At 38.5% G+C, this 23,109-nt stretch overlaps 1 protein-coding gene across 2 annotated transcripts in view; it reads right to left on the bottom strand.

The window, feature by feature from the left end:
• The window catches only part of card11 (caspase recruitment domain family, member 11), a 95,037-nt gene that overhangs the window by 26,267 nt on the left and 45,661 nt on the right, over positions 1 to 23,109 (bottom strand). Inside the window, exons 2-16 of one of the 2 annotated variants that reach the window (XM_022683380.2) lie at positions 22,320 to 22,533; positions 18,711 to 18,848; positions 16,828 to 17,153; positions 15,301 to 15,480; positions 14,289 to 14,435; positions 11,820 to 11,945; positions 10,189 to 10,389; positions 9,028 to 9,180; positions 8,876 to 8,942; positions 8,664 to 8,743; positions 8,409 to 8,515; positions 8,257 to 8,300; positions 5,251 to 5,380; positions 2,657 to 2,855; positions 2,431 to 2,557 (exon numbers count right to left, since the gene is read on the bottom strand). In XM_022683380.2, the coding sequence (XP_022539101.1) occupies positions 2,431 to 2,557; positions 2,657 to 2,855; positions 5,251 to 5,380; positions 8,257 to 8,300; positions 8,409 to 8,515; positions 8,664 to 8,743; positions 8,876 to 8,942; positions 9,028 to 9,180; positions 10,189 to 10,389; positions 11,820 to 11,945; positions 14,289 to 14,435; positions 15,301 to 15,480; positions 16,828 to 17,153; positions 18,711 to 18,848; positions 22,320 to 22,521 (2,227 nt within the window). In that variant the 5' untranslated portion in view covers positions 22,522 to 22,533. The remainder of the gene's footprint in view (positions 1 to 2,430; positions 2,558 to 2,656; positions 2,856 to 5,250; positions 5,381 to 8,256; positions 8,301 to 8,408; positions 8,516 to 8,663; positions 8,744 to 8,875; positions 8,943 to 9,027; positions 9,181 to 10,188; positions 10,390 to 11,819; positions 11,946 to 14,288; positions 14,436 to 15,300; positions 15,481 to 16,827; positions 17,154 to 18,710; positions 18,849 to 22,319; positions 22,534 to 23,109) is intronic. The other variant, XM_022683381.2, reaches the window with a different exon arrangement.

Below are 23,109 nucleotides of genomic sequence, written 5' to 3'. Positions count from 1 at the left end.
TCTGGGCTTAACAAGAACAGTCCCTGGGGTCTTCCATTTCCTTACTATGTTCCTCACAGTGGAAACTGACAGGTTAAATCTGTAAGACAACTTTTTGTATCCTTCCCCTGAACAACTATGTTGAACAATCTTTGTTTTTAGATCATTTGAGAGTTGTATTGATGAGCCCATGATGCCACTCTTCAGAGGAGATTCAAATAGGAGAACAACTTGCAATTGGCCACCTTAAATACCTTTTCTCATGATTGGATACACCTGGATATGAAGTTCAAAGCTCAATGAGGTTACCAAACCAATTCAGTAAGTCAGTAAAAAGTAGTTAAGAGTATTCAAATCAATAAAATGATAAGGGTGCCCATACTTTTGCACCGGTCAAATTTTCTTTTAGTGCAATAAACCTCATTTCAATCCTGAAATATTACTGTGTCCATCAGTTATTAGATATATCAAACTGAAATGGCTGTTGCAAACATCCAAATATTTAGAACTAAAAATTATTAAGATCAATAGGGGTGCCCAAACTTTTACATATATCATTTTCTGAGCATATTGTGGATCTCGTCAGTGTCTATAAACACTGATCAACTCCATATGTTGTATACTGTTTAATTAGATACAGTGCAGTGCAGCAGATTTTAAATATAGTACGTCACTATGAATCTGCTGCCACTGATTTTTTATATATTTTTTAAAATATCAAGATGGGACAAAATATTGATATTGCAATATATCGTACCTTTTTCATTTGCAATACTTTATCGATGTGTTGCATCAAATTATGGATATTTTTATTAAAAACTCACCCTCGATTACAATTACTAAAGTTACTACTTCATTACTGCACATGGTGGACATCACTCCCTCACGCGATCACATGACACATGGCACTACCAGGAAGTCAATCACCTGAGTATTGATTTCATCTGTTCACCTCACTACATACATATATATATATATATATATATATATATATATATATATATATATATATATATACATATATATATATATATATATATATACACATCTTCACTCCTCCCACACCTTGCAGAGTATTGTTAGGTTTACCTAATTTACAAAGCGCGAGCGGCTGGTGGAGCAATGGAGACTTCAGAAGGGGAAACTCAGAGCTCAGTAGTTCATTCTCAAATTTTGGATATTTTTATTGAAAACTCACCCTCGATTACAATTACTAAAGTTACCACTTCATTACTGCACATGGTGGCACTATAATCAAATGAATTTGGGTATGTCAGAGTTACCCAGGCAGGGAGACGAGGAGGAGGACGCAAATGCGGGTAAGGGCATAAGAAATAATTTATTAAATAAATAACAAAGAAACAAATAAACAAAGAACGAGGAAACAGACCAAAACAAACAGGGTGTAACGATAACATAAAACAGGTAGGCTAAACAAAGAAACAAACAAGTAACTGAAAATAATACAAAACTCAACAGGGCAAGGGAGTAAACTAGGAAATAAACAGGGACCTATAAACAACGGAATAAACAAGAAGATAAACACTAAACAAGGAATAAAACACGAAACAAGAAACTAGGGCAATGAGAAACGCAATTAGAAACAGAGAGACGCTGAGAAACAAAACAACAGGAGTTGGTGCAAAGACCGACAGCAAACACTGACACAGGAGGACTATATAACACACACAGGAAATGGAAACACCTGGGGCTAGGGGGCGGAGCTACAAATTGACACAGGTGGAAAACTACTGAGACAGAACACAGGGTCACAGGTCACTTGGGACACACACAGGCAAGAGGACAGACAGGAAACAGGGCCAGGACATGACAGGTTAATAAACCTGCAGTAAAGAATATTGTTTGTTAAATACTGTGAAATGACACCAATTTTACTTATTGAGGAGTATTTTATATTCTTCAGTAACACAGACGCTGTTATCGTGATATCGTTATCGTGGGAAATGTACTGAGATTATATCGTATCCTGAGATGCCCTATAATATATATGCTACTGGCATGCCAAAAGTCATGGGATAGCAGTCCATAATATAATCATGACTTATTAACTCCGAAGACAACCTGGGAATGCATGCCAACAGCTGTTGTCAAAAAAATTGTGAGGTGTTATCTTGTGAGCGAGGCTGTCCTCATTCACTGTCCAGTGTGCTCATGGCAAGGCAACATGAATTATGGGAGTTGGGGCTGTGTGACCATAGTGCAGGTAGTGGGAATTCTAGTTAATATCAGCAAATACTTGAGAACAATGTTCAAGAATCAGTGAGAAAGCACACTTTCTGTAAATCATATAAACTTCATTTCATTTCTCAAATAGCACTGTATTCATCTGCTATATGTAATACATTTCTAATCCAAACAATCAATGATTTATACACATGAATGAATTTCTGGCAGAAATCTGTTCTTTAGCTTCTACAGGGTGAGACTTACCCTCAAAGTTACATCTGTAATGGAGCTGAACTGGTCCAGTGCATCTCTGCAGCGTCCAGTGAGCCTCCTCCTGAGTGCACGTGTCCAGGGGCACGCTCTGGGGCTCCCCCCGGATACAGCCCTTAAGCTACATAAAAATAAAACACGAGAAGTCAGGATTTCTGTAAAATATCATGATTTAAAAACATGAAATCGTGACTGACTGCTACTAGAGTTACTGAATCACCATCAAGAGATGATGCCCCGCCTTCAGGCCGGCCCTATCTGCGTTGGAGCCAGGGAGGACTGAGGACACAAATATGCCGCTGTCATTGCCCCCGACCAGAGTAATGTCTGACAGCAGAGAGTCTCCCGAGAGAACCAGGTCCTGCACCGGGCGTGAAGTGCTGGAGCGAGTACAGGAGGTAAGAGAGGGACGAAACGGCCTGGAAAAAGAAGAGTAGAGAAAAAGAGACAGAAAGGACACCCACATAAAAAATGATGCACGAGGACAGCAGGATTATGACAAAAGTATTACACTGTCAGAAACTGTGTAGAGAGTTTTATCTCAATAAAAAAGATACCTGTCTTAAAGATGCTCTACAGTACCAGTCAAACACCTAGACACACCTCTTCTCATTCAGTGTGTTTTCTTCCTTTTTATGATTTAGTTTTACATTGTAAATTTAATATTGAAGACTATATTATTACAGCTATAAAGAAACATGAAACACATGAATAATTATTATAATACTTATAAATAAAGTAAACAGACCAAAATAGACCTTTAGACTCTTCTAAGTAGCAGATTTATCTTTGAGGACAGATCCGCACACTCTTGGTTTAATTTTAATCTCAGTGTCTTCATTGAGGGAGGGTCACCTGGAATAGTTTTTTCTTAGCATATTAAAGGAAGGAGTTCCTGGAGGTGTTGAACAATAGTTGCTGCTTTTTTTCCCTTCACGCTGTGAATCTCCAGCTCATCCCAATTAAATCACCTCAAATCACCATCTCAGTTCATCAGGTTTAGATCAGGGGATTGCGTCAGTAGGAGGACTAACACTTTTTTACTGTTTACTACATTAAAAACTAATTCCATACCTGTCTCTTAATTGCTTTTTATGTCTTTAATATTAATCTATTAATGTACAATGTAGAAAACAAACTAAATAAAGAAAAAATTACATAAACTCAATGCACTAGATAGTAAAAAAAACTGTAAACCTAAAAGTGAATTCAGGATAATATGGTGTTGTTGATGCTCGAGAGCAGCTAATCACCTCCTTCACCTTCTAGTCATTGGAATATGGGTTGTTATTGGAACCAGGCCTTGACTGTGGCTTTTCCTGAGCCAGCCTCCACAGAAGTGGAGAAGTAGAAGAGTTCAACCTCATCAAGCCACAAAGTAAAAACTAGGGGGAAGTGCAAACTTGTATCTGCAGTAGGCTAAAAGCTAATGCCACAAAAAACTCACAAAACTCCACAAAAAAACTGGAGAGCAAGTGGGGCAAACCTATAAGCTAACCAAGCAATGATTATATAATTACAGTGATTAAGCCCATTTTTACATCTGAAAGTCTAGCCCAGAGTCCGCACCAAGGTTTTGTGTCTTTGTTATATTGTGTATATTTGGTCCGTATAGTTCTGGTCCAGATGATCCAGAATGCAGCAGCACGTCTGGTCTTCAACCAGCCAAAACGGGCACATGTCACCCCACTGCTCATTGAGCTCCATTGGCTACCAGTTGCTGCTCGTATCAAATTCAAAGCTCTTACAACAGCTCCTTCTTACCTGCACTGATCACTCCTGAAGGCTTACCAAACAAACATTCACACAAAGCAATCCAGACTGTTCTCATAGAGAGTTCCCCAATGGTGAATCTCTCACTAGCTTTAATAAACTCCTGAAGACAGAGCTCTTCAAAGAGCACTTACTGTCCTAACACCTCTAACTAACTACCTTCTACTACCAGATCAGGAGCGTCTCTCACTATCTTCAATAAACTCCTGAAGACAGAGCTCTTCAAAGAGCACTTACTCTCTTAACACCCCTAACAAACTAACCTAACTTCTTCTAACCTCATTTCCTTCTTCCCCTCCTTCACTCCTCTATCCCATTATTTCCCTTTGACCTCCTTTAGGCCCTATCTAAAGATGTTTTACCTTTAACTTCTATTACTTTTGTACTTCACAGAACATTTCTTTTGGTCTTTTAGTCCATATTGTGGTTTGCGGCCCCTTTAACACCTGCTACTTTGGTTCAGACCCACACTAAAAGTCTGAAAGTTCGGACCAAACAATGTAGATGTGAAATCACCCTTGGTTACAGTGTTAAAACTGCTATACTATAATATATGGGATATGTGAGTCATCACCGGTGCTGTAAACCAGCCAATAAAAACAGATTTTAAAGGTAACAGGGTAGTAAAAGGACATCTGTGCATTTTTCACCTCGATTAAATACATATACTTATCATTTATATGCCACACAGCAGCTTAAAAAAAAATAAAAAATACTCAAAATGCCTTCCTGGGCATCAGTTGAACCTACACTGTCCTTTAAATAAATAAAGTTTATTAAACAAGAGTGGTAATGATGGTGACCAGTGGCATTTGGCTAGAACTGTCCATTTGAACAGATAAGCGATATACACATTCAGGAAATGGCAAAGGCCTGAGACACAATACACAATACAATAATCTCTTATCACATATAATCTGGCATTTTGTGTAGATATCTAGAATTTTGCAGATACAGATATTATTAACCCTCTTGATATTGTGAATGTGATATTGGAGCACAAACACAAATGTCACACGCAAAAATGAACAAGTGAAGTACCTCTCCAGTGAAAATTTCCTGAAGATGTTGTTGACTTGCTCCAGGTCGTAGGAGTCGATGCCCTCCGACTGATGGGAGGACGAGGAGGAGTGGATGGATGGTGGGCCGTAAGACACTGTGTCCGTGTCATCTATCATTAGAGTGGAAAGGGGAAGCAGAAGTCAGTGATGTGAATAATTTGAATGATTATAGTGGTTTGCATAGATTTATAATTATCCACCATGATTTGTTTTATTCCTACGCTGCCCTATTAACGGTTCCTCGTATTGGAAAAGAAAAAAAGAAAAACCCTGCAGGAGAAAGAGCATTCTTTTATTAAGCCCCCCCCCCCCGACTTTGTTTGACAATAGAAAAACATCTATTGCACATAGAGTATTACACTCTATCGTCTATATCGCAAAATTGCAAAGAACAGCAGCTTTTATGTTGCCTTGGTTAATTTTTTTGTAAATCATTTGAAAATCATTGTAAATGATGTTATTGTTCTTGGTTTATGTCAGTTTAATGAGTGTGCAGTGTATAGCCTTAATGTTTTTTTCTAGTGTGTTGCTATTAATATATTTTCTTAAACATTGTTAATTATATTAGAGTAGATGGAAGATCGGTTCTTACTACACTTTTTTCTTAAATAATAGGTCTATGCTTCTTCAGTGTTGCAATGTTAATTTAAATCATTCTAAACAGATTTTGCTCATTTAAAAAGCATGAAAATGATTTTTAAAAAGCTCAGTTTTAATGTTTAACTTACTAAAAAATGTTGGGTTTAATTCAGGCTCTGGCTCAAAAGGACAGTTTATCGTCGAGTCTGGCCGGGCTTGGGCAGAACGTACACAGGCTCGGGCCGGGTCGGGCTTGATTTTTTTGGGCCTGATCTAAGCTTTACACTGTCTTATATACAATAAAGTTCATTGAACAAAACAGTGAGTGCTAGAGTGGTAATGATGGTGACCAGTAGCATTTGGCTGAAACTGTCCATTCGAACAGATAAGCGATATACACATTCAACGCAAGGAACCCCATATGCATTTCCTATAGGTCAGTTACCTATAGGTGAAAAGTTTCCTCTGCTAAGAAGCGCAGAAGTGCTGCACCATTAAAATAACAATCCGCCAAAGTCAGAGCACACCTGGCTCTTAAGAGGAATGGCAAGTGACATTAAGAGATTTGTTAGTTTGATGTTTTTGTACACTACTCCCAAAACACACCCTTGATTAATTAAGAGAATTAGTACATGCCTTTTGCGAGGCATACTTTTCCTGTCGTTATGATAGCAAAGACACACTAACACGTTCTTAATCCAGCTGCTCAGTGCACCGTTGACGGTTTATGGCCTATAGAATGCTAAATTAGGGCACTTGCTTATTATAGTGTTATTGTTTAAAAGTCTATGCAGGTTAAACAGCTGTATGTACAGCTGAAATTAATCAATGTTAAGATCTGGAGCAGGACAGCAGGACAGTGGAGAGCCAGACTGTGTTGAAACAGGACACGATAGGAGAAACAGTGCATCTTGATACATGGGAAAGGGATAGAGAGAGAGAGAGAACAGAAAGAAAGGAATGAAAAAGGGGTGAGGAGGGTTGTGGGAAATACTGATTAGTTACTGGATGGACCTGATTGAAGGAAGCAGGAACAAGCAGACAGCAGGGGAAAGCAGCTCAGGACATTGGGGAGAAAGAAGAAGAAAGAAATTTAAGATGGTTAAGAAGTGGTTTATTAAATAATTTAGTGTAGGACCTGCTGGGAAAGGTAAGAACTGTAGTCATGGAATAAAAAGAACAGTGGTAATACATATTCAGAGTGGTGCAGGACAGTGGTGATATGTCAGAAGGCTACAACTACAGAGAATTTAGGGTGTGTCAGTGTTTCTTTGCTATTGTAACAACGGGATAAGTACACATTGTGCGGCTCAAAAAATGCAAAAAGCATGTACTAATTATCTTAATTAATCACCCGTGTTTAAACCAATCAGTGTGTCACTTGCCAGTCCTCTAAGAGCCAGGTGTGATCTGAATTGTTATTGCTACTTTAACGGTGCAGCTACCTGGACGTGTCCAATGCGTTTCAGTAGAGGAAACTGACCTGCTAGTTCACACTTGTTCGTTCTGTTTATTGTTCATGTAAAAGTTTGCATAGCATAGTCTGTCACGCCTATTACAGACTGTGTAGTCCAAAACCCAGACTCCTCCGTTTCTGTCAATGGACGATCTCCACCTCAGGACACCAACCCCTCATCTAGTTTTTATCGTGTGCGTCTGACTCCACTCTGTAATGTTACAGTCTGTGCATTGAGGAAGCTCCTGTTGACAAGTCACTGCCAAGATAGCAATGAACGTCTGATTGTTGACTGTTGTCTAGATTGTTTTTTTTTTTACTAATTATTTTATTCATCTGTCTAGTTGTTTTTGTTCTGACATTTGTTTGTGCTTTCCGGTGTTCCATCGAGTTATGCTACCCATCGATATATGCTACTTTAGTGGCGACCAACATTTTTTTTTTTTATGTTTTTTTTGTGATAATTCCAGTTTTTATTGTTTTTATTGGGAGCATTAAACAACCAGCTTGATGTAAAAAAAAAACTGTAAATTGCAGTTAAATAGCAGTGACAAGTTAAAAAAATAATAATTAACTATAAAACGATTGAAAATTAAAAAAATGCGGTTTCTAATCCTGTAAATGATCTTAAATGTTTTAACTTTACCTGATACAGTGATTTAGCATATCCACATATCCTACCTAGGGTTCTGCTAGGAGTATCTTCTAATATAGTTTCTAATATGGTGATTTTGTTTGTATTTTAAATACTCCTAGGGTAGCATGATTTGACAAGGTAGCACAACTTGACAGAACATCAGAGGAGGGTATACTATGGTTTCTTCCTCTTAGTCTCAGGAAGTCTGAGGACCTGTATCTCTGTAAAGCTGCTTTGTGACAACATTGACAACATTTTAAAAAGTGCTATATAGATAAATTAAAACACATTTGAATTGAATTGAATCTGTTTACCCATGTCCATGTTGTCTCCACTATCAGAGTCCAGCGAATCATGGCTGAAATGAAAAGGCAGGAAAGAGTGTTTTGATTGAACGTTCACATCATGCTGTAATTCTCAATTCTTCAGTTTTCAGCTCAGAAAGCAGTGTTACGCTATTGAATACCATCTGGGCACGAATTCATGGTCTCCTTCTTTAGTCCTCCTGAGGATGGACGCCTTCTCTGGAGGCTCGGCGGCTGTGGACATGATGCTGTCATTCCGGTAACGGGGCTGCAAACAAACAGGAAAGGATACAGATGGTAAAACCACCCTTCAAAATCAGACAATAAAGCTAAACAAATTACTGAGCGCAAACTCAATAAGAGCTCGGCTGAACCGGAGCTTTTTTTTTTTTCCTACGCAGGCCAGACTGACTTACCCCAAAGGGTGAGTTTGTCATCACGGAGGCGGTGTCTGCGATTACAGCATCTGACAGGCCTCCGTTGGTATGTGGTGCAGCTTTAAAAAAGAAAATAAAAAAGAAAGAAGAGAGAGAGAAGGAAGTCAAAGGAAGTCGTGTGGTGTGGTCTGGTTTCTTTCACTTTGACGTGCAAAAAAAATATGACTGCTGAAGATTCGAGTTAACCCTACCTTGAAAATCCAAAGATTTGGGTGGAGAGATTGGCGATTTTGCTCTGATCTGAGGAGGGTATGGGAACTGTGTCAAAAAACAAAATCCTGGTCCAAACAGAGGTCGAAAAAAAGGATGAAATCAGTAAAAGTCACATTTCCACACAGCTTACCCCTTTAAGGTTTGGCCTGCGTTTTAACCGGGAGACATCAGGAAGGAACATGTCTTCTATAGGCTCCTCCCCGGAGTCCTCAGACGGAGTCTTGGTGTCCTGGTGCTCAAAGTTATTAAATATGATCCTCTGAGGAATATCTCGAGGCAAACTCTGAGGACGACACAAACAAGAAGATATTATAACATATAAACAGCTGGATGCAAAGAGTTGGACACCCTTTGCTAGATATCTCTGTTTTACCACTTAGGGCCCTCAGTATGTCTTTGCTATCATAACAACAAAAAAATATGTCTTGTACTAGGCATGTACTACTTATCCTAATTAATCATGAGTGTGTTTTGGGTGTAATAAGAAATAAACAAATCAGTGTGTCACTTGCCATTCCCTTTGGGAGCCAGATGTGCTCTGACTTTGGCGCATTGCTATTTTAACGGTGCAGTGCTTCTGCGCTTCTCAGCAGAGGAAACTGACCTCCTTGGTAACACTGTTAAGGTGCGTGAGCAGGTCATTTATGGGAATAGCAATTTTATTAGATTTTATTTTGTATTATGTTTATTGTTTAGTTAAAAGTTGGGTTTGTGCACCGCTGCACAAACACAGCACATTATACGCAAATTGCTGCGTATTGCTAATAATGCTAACCTGGGACAGTGCTAACAACGACAGCTGTGACTTTTAACTCATCTACAGCTCCAAAATTCAACCTCTGAGGTAAATGGGAAGCAGCATAAGACTGTAATGTAAATTCTTTACTTGGAGCCTTTGAAGAAATTGAGAAATTCTACAATACAGAAGTCTAAATGCATTGGTATTCCCTGCATAGTCCAGAAAAATATGTGAATGTGAATATGTGGTATTATATAATAGTGCAGTTTGTGTTTACAGCTTTTCTATCATTTAAATAGAGTTTATATAGTGATTTTATGTTATAATAATCAAATCTGTCCTCTTATAAGATATTCTACAAGGTCTTGATACACAGCATGAGAATATTTACACACTGTACAGCAACACGAGCTCAGTGAAGTATATGGGTGAAGGTGGGTGAAGCTTTCAGTGTCATTTCTTCAGTGTGAGAGCTTAGTTAATTTTAGATGACTCTATATAACTGTAGACCATCAGCATTCCAATAAAACACAAACTACATCATTTCCACACCTGGGTCAAATCAAAGCCATGCTCCTTGGAAAGGCGTCGTAGTTTGGACTCCAAGGTGAGAATTTTGGCTTCTTTATGCATGATCTCAATGTGCAGCTCATCACTCTTCTCCTCCAGCTCGCGGATCTGCTTACGGTACTTATCTTTATCAATCAGACACTGAGACACCTGATTCTGGGCCTCGTCTCTGGACTTAAACGCCTGAAAGACACAACAATTACCAAATTATAAGATCATAATAAATAATTCATATAAATAATATGCTAGTAAGCCTCTTTTAAATGAAATAGCTTTGTATATAAGAGTCAATATCAGAATATTGTGCCCTTTTGCCCTCAAAACATACAGCTCTGGAAATAAAATGAGAGACCACTTAAAAATGATGAGTTTCTTTGATTTTACCAAATTGAAAACCTCTGGAATATAATCTAAAGGTAGATGGATGATCACAAGCCATCAAACCAAGCTGAACTGCTTGAATTTTTGCACCAGGAGTAAAGGCATAAAGTTATCCAAAAGCAGTGTGTAAGACTGGTGGAGGAGAACATGATGCCAAGATGCATGGAAACTGTGATTAAAAACCAGGGTTATTCCACCAAATATTCATTTCTGAACTCTTAACACTTCATGAACATGATTTCTTTGCATTATTTGAGGTCTGAAAGCTCTAAATCTTTTTCTTTTTTTTTTTAGCCATTTCTCATTTTCTGCAAATAAATGTTTTAAATGACAATATTTTAATTTGGAATTTGGGAGAAATTTTGTTTGTAGTTTATAGAATAAAGCAACAATGTCCATTTTACTCAAATATATACCTATACATAGTAATTTATAGGTATACACTGCTGCCATCTCTTGGGATTTATATACTGTATATGTTTTATAATAGTTAATAACTGCCTGGTTTCAGTGTTGTAGGCTATAAGAGCAAGTTGCTATGTTTTGTGTTGCAGAGTGTATATAGACTATATGCTGGCTAGGTTCAGCAGATCACATTTTCATTAACTTCAAGCGTATATGACTGACAATACATACATACATATTCTTTGTTTCTAACTTAAATTACCAAAAAATATAGTGTTGCACTCCCTACATGAATTTGATTAATGTAAAAAGAGTCATTTGCCCAATTAATTGTTTTAGTTTGTCCTAAAGTAAGCAGAACTTACATTACATATAACTTAAATTAGATTACCTAAAAACATGAAGTAAATGTGTAAAGTAGAAGTTTTATACATTAAAGATTTATAGCTTTATATAGCTAAATATTTTTAGTGGGCACACCTGGTGGTGGTTTAATTTAGGCCTCAAAACTGAAAAATCTGTCATGAAAAATGCCTTAAAATAATAATTAAAATTTCCCAACTTTTTTATTTTCCCTAAATATAAGATTCAAACAACTGCCTTGCTTACAGTATCGCAATGTATTATGATTTATTGAATGCTAAACCTTGTATTGTGATACGTATCGAATAGCCTAGTCTTGTTTCAGGGTAAATCTATCAATAAATGTATTGCTTCCCACTGTTTGTATGGAGTTTAATCAGATATGCTTTGACACAAAAGACACATTACATTGATATTGACCGAAATAAATGGGATTATTGAAATTGTGTTCAACTGTGGTGCACCTGGTCCCGCTCGCGCTCCACCTCCTCCAGCTGCACAATGATGGTGTTCATCCGATTCTTATACATCTCACAATCCTTCACCAGAGTGGAGCACTTCAGCTCAAGGTCTTCCTTCTCCTCGAGGTACTGCAGATGAGAGCAAACATGTCTAATCTCAGTGACCCAGGGCACAGAGGAGGTCTGCGCAAATGAGATTAATATAATGCAGAGCACAGCGAGCGCGCCATGCCGCTGATGTCTTCCACCTTCAGAGCAGAACTGCCGGGTCTAGAGTGGCTTCACACTTTAAAGTTACACTTTTATCTTTATTCAGGCTCCCGGTCGAGGGGAGAAAATGTGAGAAGAGCTCAGTGCTATTTCAATCTAAGAGAAGTCTAGACCAGTTCCTCTCTTCCTCTGAATTTTGACACTTTTCACATGCCAGCTCAAAACCACCACTAATTACAGATGTAGCACATCGTAGAACAGGTGTCTCACAGTGGCCGGCCTTCATCAGACTCCATCACTTCCTTCTCCGGCGTGAAAAGAGGATCGGGCTTTACCTAATTCTACATTTTCAGCCTGGAATACTTAAATTCCATGGTGTGATTTTGTCACACAGCTGTAAAGAAGACCAGATCATTCCATTCCATCATTCAGGAAGTCGCTGTTAAGAAGAGACATAGAGGAACCTCTAGGTTCTGATACTGTAACAAGAAGTAGAACTACTTCACTAGCTACTACATATTTTTCATGAGTTTAATACCATATTTTTTTGGACTATAAGGCGCTAGGAAAGCTGGGGGAAGCGCCTAAGTAAGCAAAACTGTAATTAAAAAAAATAATAATACATTTTTAAGTCAAATGAGTGCTGGATATTAATCTACACATATTTCTCTCCTGAAAACCATCTATTTGCGTGAGTAAAGCGCTTCCGTTTATTTAAAATAAGATTAGATTTTAATATTTGTCTAAGCGTGAGTTTTTAGTGAAGTATCTTCAGCACAACTAAGGCTAGGTGCAGCAGCAAACAAGCAGACTACAGTCCAATATACTCACCTCTGAAGAGCGAAAGAGCTAGCGCTGCGGCTAGCGGCTAATGCTAATGCTAATGCTGCTGCACCCAGCCTTAGTGCAGGAGAAACTTCACTGAAAACTCACCCTTATAATGCTGTACTTCATCAGAGTGACTTTACTGCTCCTTAATACCTGACTGGTGGAATTCATACATAAGGCGCACTGGATTATAAGGCGCATTAAGCGACACTAGTAAGAATGCCAAAATTGAAGTGAGCAATGGTGTCGCCATGTTTCCCTTCTAATGGGAAAGCTGGGGGAAGTGCCTAATTAAGCAAAACTGTAATTCTTAAAAATAAAAACATTTTATTTCAAAGTCAAACGAGTGCTGGTTGTTAATCTACACAGATTTCTCTCCTGAAAAACATTTATTTGGGTGAGTTATGTGTTTCCATTTATTCACAGTAATCTTATATTTCCACAACTTAGTCGAAGGGTGAGTTTTAGTGAAGTTTGGGTGCTGGGTGCAACAGCATTAGCATTAGCCACTAACCGCAGAGTTAACAGGACGTTAACGCTGCCTGATAGCGCTAGACTGAGTGACATTAAATGTTCTGGTAACCCAGGGCGCTATCAGCTAGCGGTTCTTCTCACGTAGTTTGTTTTAACACGGTAAACACGCAGAGTACAGTCCAATATACTCGTCTCTGAACTTCGAAAAAGCTAGCGCTGTGGTTAGCGGCTAATGCTAATGCTGCTGCACCCAGCCTTAGTGCTGGAGAAACTTCACTGAAAACAATCCCTTATAACTCTGTACTTCAGCAGAGTTGTTTTACTGCCCCTTAATACCTGACTGGTAGAATTCATAAATAAAACGGACAGGATTATGAGGCACACTGTCGATTTTTGGGAAAATGAAAGGATTTTAAGTGCGCCTTATAGCCAAAAAATATACAGTACTTTTACTCTAATATATTGTTTATATGCTGCACTGTTACTCATTACAATTATAAAAATGTTAGAAATTATTTCAAACCCACATTATCACTAAAGCCAGAGCGGGAGATGTTCTGCACTGTTTCACCGGGTTTAATGAAGCTGCTTATCATTGAGTGAATCAAGCGATCAAGCTGATTACAGAACTCTGTAATGGAACCCTGTTTCACTGCTTTCTGTAATAACTACACTAATAACACAGTACTGTACTTTTACTTTTAGTACTTGACTACTATATTTTACAATAAACTATTTAAACAATACTTAAAGGTCTCATTCAGATGAAATCAATTTTTTCTTCTTCTTTGTAAAATACTATAGATCTCTCTGAGTTGTATATGCATGCTGCATATGAAACTGTTTCTCAGGCTTCCTTGTCTGCAGTAGCTTGTAAAAAGAAAATCCTCAGAAATACGAGTTGATCAGAGAGAAAAAATAGAAAATGAATTTAAACCAGTTTATAAAGCCAGGCCTGACCTTGTCTCTGAGCTCCTCAGCCTGACGGACTTCCTCATGCAGGTTATACAGTCTATTGACCAACTCCTGTCGATCTTCCAGAGCCTCCTGACGGTCCTGTTCTAGGATGTCCCTCAGGGCTTTATCTGATTCTGTCAGTGGTCCAGGCTGTAGACACATCAACATATCCAAAAGTTAGTACTGTGGTGGGCTGAAGTTAAAGCAAAAGATAAACCTGGAAAGTTAAATCATAAGCTAAACCTGAAGAGCTAAAGCTAAACCTTGAGAACTAAAGCAAACTCCAAAGAGTTAAAGCTAAACCCGGAGAGCTAAAGCTAGCCCCAAATAAACTAATGCATAACCTGGAGAGCTAAAGCTAAACTTGGAGAGCTAAAGCTAACCCCAAATAAACTAATGCTAAACCTGGAGAGCTAAAGCTAAACTTGGAGAGCTAAAGCTAAACCTGGAGAAATAAAGCTAAACCCGGAGAGCTAAAGCTAACCCCAAATAAACTAATGCTAAACCTGGAGAAATAAAGCTAAACCTGGAGAGCTAAAGCTAACCCCAAAGAGCTAAAGCTAAACCTGGAGAAATAAAGCTAAGCCCAAAGAGTTAAAGCTAAACCCAAAGAGCTAAAGCTAACCCCAAATAAACTAATGCTAAACCTGGAGAGCTAAAGCTAAACCCAAAGAGCTAAAGCTAAACTTGGAGAGCTAAAGCTAACCCCAAAAGATCTAAAGCTAAACCTAGAGAGATAAAGCTAAACCTGGAGAGATAAAGTTAAACCTAGAGAGCCAAAGCTAACCCAGGTTGTGAGAATAATACTAATTGTGGGCGTTTTCTCCACAAAATGTGCAGAAATTCAGATCTGGACTTTATCCAGAGTCATTTCATTAAATCAGTCTGACTCATTCACAGTTTGACTCAACCTGATTCAGGTCCCTGCATGCATGCATTGTGAAATGTTTTAAACCCTAGAAAGGTGATGCACAGTGGAAGAGGCTATGAAGAGCTCAGCTGCTTTATAATAAACCTGTATGATAGACTGCAGCTCCTGGAGTTTGATCTTCAGAACTTCATTTTCTCTCTCCAGCTCATAGATCTGCTCTTTGCGGGGCCGGTTCTCGATATCATTCTTCAGCTTCAGTGATTGCCGCCTCTCCATCTTACACTCCTCCTCCACCTTGTTCAGCTTGTGCTTCAGCTGGTCAATCTGGAGAACAAACCGCAAGAAGATCAGTCAATATCAGCAATCATCTGACCACTACCTGAAGAGCTCTGACCAAGAACTTTAGACATTCCCAAGTCATCAATACAAAGCTCAGTCAGAGTTATGAGGTTATAAAAATAAACGCATATCAAGTTTTAAAGATGAACACATATATGTTAAGGATGTATTTTTATACTGGAGCTGATGGACTGCAATAATATGTAAAAGAAATTGAATCAAAGCCTGTTCAATTTTGGATGCAGAAAATCTTGACCAATCTCTGCTGAGTCTTTATGGTGATGCCCTGACAACAGGAGGCTGAAGACTAGCACATGCCTCCTCCGACACATGTAAATCAGCCACCGTCTCTTTTTGAACTTCTGCTGATGCATCATAGCCAAGTAGCATCACAGTACGCTCAGAGGAAAGCGCAGCGACTTGGTTCTGATACATCAGCTCACAGATGCCTTGTGCTGATCCACATCACCCTAGGAGTGATGAGGGGAAAGAGTGCCATCTACCCACCCAGAGAGAGCAAGGACAACTGTGCTCTCTCAGGGCTCCGGCAGCTGATGGCAAGCTGCATGACCCGGACTGAACCAGCGATATCCCGATTATAGCGGCAACGCTTTAGACCAAGCTTTAAAATATGTAATTGGACATTGCACGTCATGTGATGTGAGTATTGGACATGTGCACATAAAGATGGCAATGCTAAAATGAGCATAAAGCAGACCAATATATAAGTTCCAATATATAAGCCACGGTTCTTTGCTAAAAAAAATAGCTAGATAGATAGACAGACAGACAGATAAATGACATTTCTAAGCTATTAGAATAGTGTAATCTAACAACAGAATACAACATTGCCGATAAAAACGCTATAATTAATGGTGTTTTCTTGACAAATTGTGCAGCGAATCAGATCTGACCATTGTCTTGAGATGTTTTTTCATTAATTCAGACTGACTGTAGGGTAAACTTCAGCTTTTGGCATTTGATCTTTAGAACATCTTCCCAATGTCAAATAAATAACTGCTGAATTCTACCAGCACCACTTTCCTCTCTATGTAGAATGTAGCAATAGTGCTCTCTCAGGGCTCTGGCAGCTGATGGCAAGCTGCATGACTGGGATTCGAACCAACAATTACCTGATTATAGTGGCAGCACTTTTAACCACTGGACCACTTGAAGTCCCAGCATAATATAATATTAACAATGACTTAAAATAATAATACTGGGCCGATATTAATCTGTTACTATATCTAATCTTACTGACTGTTGACTGACTAAATTGACTGTCTTTAATGGTTACATCAACAGGAGATATGTTGCGTTTGACCCTCTGACCTCCAGCTGCAGGTCTCGGCTCCTCATGACGGCCATGTTCTTCTCCTCGCTGAGCTGGGCGTAGCGCATGGCCAGCTGGTAGTTGTCGTCCTTCACTTTGATGAGCTCATCGTTGCAGTGGTTGCGTTCCTCCTTCATCTTGTTGTAGCGCTCCTGGAAGGTGCGCAGCTCCTGGTTGGCCAGCCGCAGCTTCTTATGCTCGTCCTCCAGCGTTCGGTTCTGGGCCAAGATGTCTACCCGCTGGACGTCTTTGACTTTGGCTTGTTGCTGCAGCTTCATCACCTCATTCATCAGGAACTGGGTCAGACCTTCATGGCCCTCCTCAACTAAAGATTCAACAATAAATAATATAGATATTGGTTAAAATCACTTGATCAAATATTGGAGGGAGAAAAATATAATTTGATACAATAAATTAGCCTAAATTATCAGGTAAATCCTTAATCCAAGGACCAGCTGTAAATGTATAAAGTACATCTGATAAATATATTCCCAAAGTCTAATAAATATTTGCTGAATTACACCAGTATTGCTTTCCTCTCAATGTAAAATGGGCAGGTCAAAAACTGGGTCAGGGTTTACATTTGCACATCTCTGGCCCATAACAATAGCAACATGGCTTTGCCCCCTTTTTGAGTCTGGTGAGCAAAAGTTAAATCGAAACTAAACCTGAAGAGCTAAACCTAAACCTGGAGAGCTAAATCCAACATGGGAAAGCTAAAGCTAATCCAGGAAAGTTAAAGCTAAAGCTAATCCAAGAGGGCTAAAGAGAAACCTGGAGAAGTAAAGCTAAACCAGAAATGTTAATGCTAAAGCTAATACTAGACAGTTAAAGCTAAAGCTAACCCTGAGGGCCTAAAGATAACCCTGGAGAGTTAAAGCTAAAGCTAGTCCCAGAGGGCTGAAGATAAACCTGGAGAGGTAAAGATAACCGGAAAAGCTAATGCTAAAGCTAATCTTAGAGCGTTAAAGCTAAAGCTAACCCTGAAGGCCTAAAGATAAACCTGGAGATTTAAAGCTAAACCTGGAGAGCTAAAGCCAAACTGGGACAGCGAAACCTAATCTGAGAAAGTTAAAGCTACAGCTAAACCCAGAGGGCTAAAGATAAAGCTGGAGAGGTAAAGCTAAACCAGAATTTTTTATGCTAAAGCAAAATCTAGTTAATTAAAGCTAAAGATAACTCTGAAGGCCTAAATATAACCCTGGAGAGTTAAAGCTAAAGCTAAACCCAGAGGGCTGAAGATAAACCTGGAGCGTTAAAGCTTAAGCTAATCCCATAGGGCTAAAAATAAACCTGGAGAGGTAAAGATAACCGGAAAAGCTAATGCTAAAGCTAATCTTAGAGAGTTAAAGCTAAAGCTAACCCTGAATGCCTAAAGATAAACCCGAAGAGTTAAAGCTAAACCTGAAGGCCTAAAAATAAGCCTGGAGAGTTAAAGCTAAAGCTAAACCTGAAGGCCTAAAGATAAGCCTGGAGAGTTAAAGCTAAAGCTAATCCCAGAGGGCTAAAAATAAACATTAAGAGGTAAATATAACTGGAAAAGCTAATGCTAAAGCTTATCTTAGAGAGTTAAAGCTAAAGCTAACCCTGAAAGCCTAAAGATAACCCTAGAGAGTTAAAGTTAAAGCTAAAGCCAGACAGCTAAAGATAAACTTGGAGGGTTAAAAATGAGGCTAAACTCAGAGCTATTAAAAAAACTTACCACAAGAGTGGTTTAAAGAGAAATGGCACCCAGTACATTAACTTATTTAATAAATACTGTACACACATCAGTGATAGTGGTGCACACTTCACTGTAACTCACGATGACGTTTTGACCTGAAATAAATTATAGCGTGTGCAGAAGCTGAAATGAATGGATTTTCAGCTTGAAATGACTCACCTACTATAGAAGAACACCTCCGAGTGGGCTCCTTCCCCGTCACCATTTGATACAGGTCAGGGTAGTACAACTCCAGACTCTCCAGAAACACTATATAGCCTCGCTCGCCTTTGGTGTGAAGGATATCCAGCAGTCGACCTGGAAGAGAAAAGGGTTCTTGGTGACTTTATTGGCCTAAATAGCTCTTTTTTCTCTTTCTTTACGTTGTGTCAGTGTTTTTCTTGGTATATGACACTTATTTATCAGCATAGATATTCATATTAAAAATGTGGTACCACTTCAAAATAAGACTATCTTTATAAAGGTTTTCTAAATGGTTTAGTTTATTAATGGTTACTAATTAAAAATCATTAATAATCAGTTATAACACATACTTAGAAATGTACATAGATCTGTTGTTTGCCAAATAGTGGACCCACAGCCACATAACTGATTATTAATTGTTTTTACAACCTAATTAGTAACCAATAATAAAGTAATTGTAAAATATTTATAAACCCTTTATAAAGGTAGTCTTATTTTAAAGTGGTACCAAAAAGGTTAGCAAATTATTAGCGTATCAGAATTTGAACGTTAATAAATCACTTGTAAATGCAAATTTTAATCCGAGCAAATGTTTATCAATTGCAGTTCATGCTGCCAATGCGTTCATAAGTATTTACAAATGTGATAGCAACTGTTTAGTTTCTTAAAATGTGAAAAAAAAACAGTTGTTAATCTTTAGTTAATGATATATTAATGAAAGTTATTATAAAGTGTTACCAACTTATTTATATAGCACTTGGAAGAGTTTACAAATCAATATTTGGTAAAATAACCCTGGTTTTAATCACAGTTTTCATGCATATTGGCATGTTCTCCTCCACCAGTCTTACACACTGCTTTTGGATAACTTTATGCCTTTACTCCTGGTGCAAAAATTCAAGCAGTTCAGCTTGGTTTGATGGCTTGTGATCATCCATCTTTCTCTTGATTATATTCCAGAGGTTTTCAATTTGGTAAAATCAAAGAAACTCAAAGAACATTTTTAGATGGTCTCTTATTTTATCATTAATAATATTGTTGATGACTTCATTGGCCCTACAGTTGCCCTCCACAGCTTGTGTGTCATGCAGACGTAATCGAATAAGCACATTAAACTGTTGGTGCTTTGTTTTTTGCAGAAAAAATACAGTTCTTTCATTGCATTGTGTGCTATACTTTTTAAACATAGCCAATATTTATTTAAATTTTTCAGAAAATGTATATATTTACGCATTAAACACTATTGCATAATAAGAAATGATGAAAATATAATATAAATATAACTGATGACCATGCCTTAAAGGGTTAAGCACACAAATAAATTGCACAAATAACTCGGACTTGCATCCTGCCTCCTCCGCTAAGCAGGAAACTTCTGGATTTGTGTTTGGATTTGCTGCAAACAGTGGAATTACAGCCTGTTCGACTCTGAGGCGCAGCTGAAAAAGCTGAAATAGACTCATGCAGCAGTAACGTGCAAAACTCCCGGCGTCCCTGGCGGAACAGAGTAAAGACATTAGGGAGCTGTGCAAATGAAATCAGCACTCAGCTACTGCTGTGATGGGCTTCTTTGTGGCAAAACAAGACGGTAAAGGCTTAGAAAACTCTGCGCCCAAAATCTACCCATTTGCTCGTGTCCGTGCAGAAGCTGAAAAATGATACAGGGGTTGAGGATGGAGTCCACGGACTGAAAAACCCAGCCGCAGCAGCAACTCATGGGATTAAAAGCCTCCATTCATCACCATATTACACAACTGGAACAACACTGTGAGAGATGTGGTGGCTGGGTAACTGATTGATGGCACGATTTGCATGTAAATGTTTTCTGCGCGAAATTTGCATTTTCATATTCCATAGTGTTTAGTCTTTCTGTCACTGCAGCTTCAGAACCCCGGCGCTGAGCGAACGCGGCGCGCTGGAGGGTCCGCGTACGTAAATCACGCCCCCATACAAACACAGACACGCAGCACACACTGGACAAACAGGAGGATGTGAAACAGAGGTCACGCATCTCTACTGAACTGAAACGCAACACCTGAGTGAAGAAGCGCACACACACACTCACAAATCCACACTACTGATGCACTGAAACGTTTTTTTTTTTGTTTTTTTTTACCAAACCCACAACTGTAGCAGCACTATTCTCATCATAATATTACCTCAGCAGTGCTATTCTAAGCATGCATTTACTTTAGCAGAGTTATTTTAACTTTAAATTTACCTCAGCAGTGATATTTTAACTTTACGTTGACCTCAGCAGTGTTGTTTTAACTTTAAATTTGCCTTAGTATGGCTATTTTAAGCATGAACTTACCTCAGCTGTGCTATTTTAAGCATACATTTACCTGGGCCGTGCTATTCTAAGCATGAATGTATTTTGGCAGTGTTATTTTAACTTTAAATTGACCTCAGCAGTGTTATTTTAACTTTAAATGTACCTTAGTATGGCTATTTTAAGCATGAATTTACCTCAGCTGTGCTATTTTAAGCATACATTTACCTGGGCAGTGCTATTCTAAGCATGAATTTATTTTGGCAGTGTTCTTTTAACTTTAAATTGACCTCAGCAGTGTTATTTTAACTTTAAATGTACCTTAGAATGGCTATTTTAAGCGTGAATTTACCTCAGCTGTGCTATTTTAAGCATAAATTTACCTGGGCAGTGCTATTCTAAGCATGAATTTATTTTAGCAGTGTTATTTTAACCTTAAATTTATTCTCGCAGTGATATTCTAATTATAAATATACTTCAGCAGTGGTATTTCAAGCATGAACTTACCTCAGCCGTGCTATTTTAAGCATGATTCTACTTTAGCGGTGTTATTTAAACTGTAAATGTACCTCAGCAGTGATATTTCCAGCATAAATTTACCTCTGCAGTGCAATTCTATTCATACATTTACCTCAGCAGTGCTATTCTAATCATATATTTATGTCAGCGGTGCTATTTTACATTTATATTTACCTCAGTATCCTTAACTGTACTTTTATCTCAGCATTGCTATTCTAAGCATGAATTTACCTCAGCAGTGCTATTGTAAGCACACTTTCAACTCAGTACTGCTGTTCTAATCATAAATTTACACCAGTTGTGCTATTCTAAGAATAAATTCACCTCAATTCTGCTATTCTATTTATAAATATACCTCAGCGTTGCCATTTTAAAAGTAAATTCACCTCAGTAGTGCTATTCTAAGAATAAATTCACCTCAATTGTGCTATTCTAATATGCCTCAGCAGTGCTATTTTAACTTAAGATTTACCTCAGCAGTTATTGTTATTGTAAGCATAAATTTAACTCATTAGTGATACTTTTGTCACAGGTGAGTGCAATGTAGATAAAGGCAGCTAACCAGTTAGCGACATTAGCTAACGATACTACCTTTGCCCTGTACAGCCCTGTTCAGCTTCAAAACATGCTTTATTTCACTTATTTATGCAAGTTGAGTGTTGCTATTTTTCTGTACAAATTATTTGATCTTTTGACTTTGCTTTTTTTTGTCATTTTCGGGCGAACAATCTTGGTTGCCAAATATTCAATGGATCCTTTATCCACATGTATACACACATACATAGACACATTACCTGCACGGCTGGCCTTAGTCTCGAGCAGTAAGGAGTGCAGCACCTCATCCTCGTCCTGCTCGTCGATAACCTTGCACTGTCTCAGATATGAGGTCAGCTTGCTGGGGTTTATATATCGGCACAGAATGTACCGGTTCTTCTCCACGTTCCCCCACAGGGCCTCCTCATCGTCCAGCATGTTCATAGACCCTCCGTTCTCCATGTCTGATGAAGCCTGCATAAAAAAAAAACACACATTCAGTTCATTTCTGTGCTCTTATAATGCACATATAAAATACACACATTATAAAACACTCTGGTTTCACACCTCACACTAAAGTCTGCACCAGAGTTCGGGTTCCTGTGACAGCTGGGGATGAGCAACGTGACAAGATTGTATCGTAATTGTGATAAATGTGATAAATATAAAAGACTTGTTGACCAACTGACCAACTTCATGTTTTATGAGTTCTGTTTAACAGGATATCGTGTGGCAGTTCCTTAATAAAATCTGTAAAATTGTACAAAGAGTGATTAATGGCATAATAGTATAATGTGCATTTCAATATACAATTAATATCATGTCCCATGACTTTTGCCACATCCCATGGAAGCTAGAGAATGCTGAACTGTTTCCTGCATTGAATTTAGGTGTGATGTCTGCTTAAATCGCTTATCTGCGCACATGGACACTACTAGCCAGACACAGCCAGTCACAATCATTACCACCCATCACCCTGCCCACTGTGGGTGGTAATGCCGTCTATGGTGTACAGGACCAGTCAAATGTTTGGACACAGCTTTTCTCATT

The sequence above is a fragment of the Astyanax mexicanus genome, chromosome 3, assembly GCF_023375975.1.
Source record: "Astyanax mexicanus isolate ESR-SI-001 chromosome 3, AstMex3_surface, whole genome shotgun sequence".
In the NCBI taxonomy this organism is placed as follows: domain Eukaryota; kingdom Metazoa; phylum Chordata; class Actinopteri; order Characiformes; family Acestrorhamphidae; genus Astyanax; species Astyanax mexicanus.
This window is presented reverse-complemented; position numbering and strand designations above follow the sequence as displayed.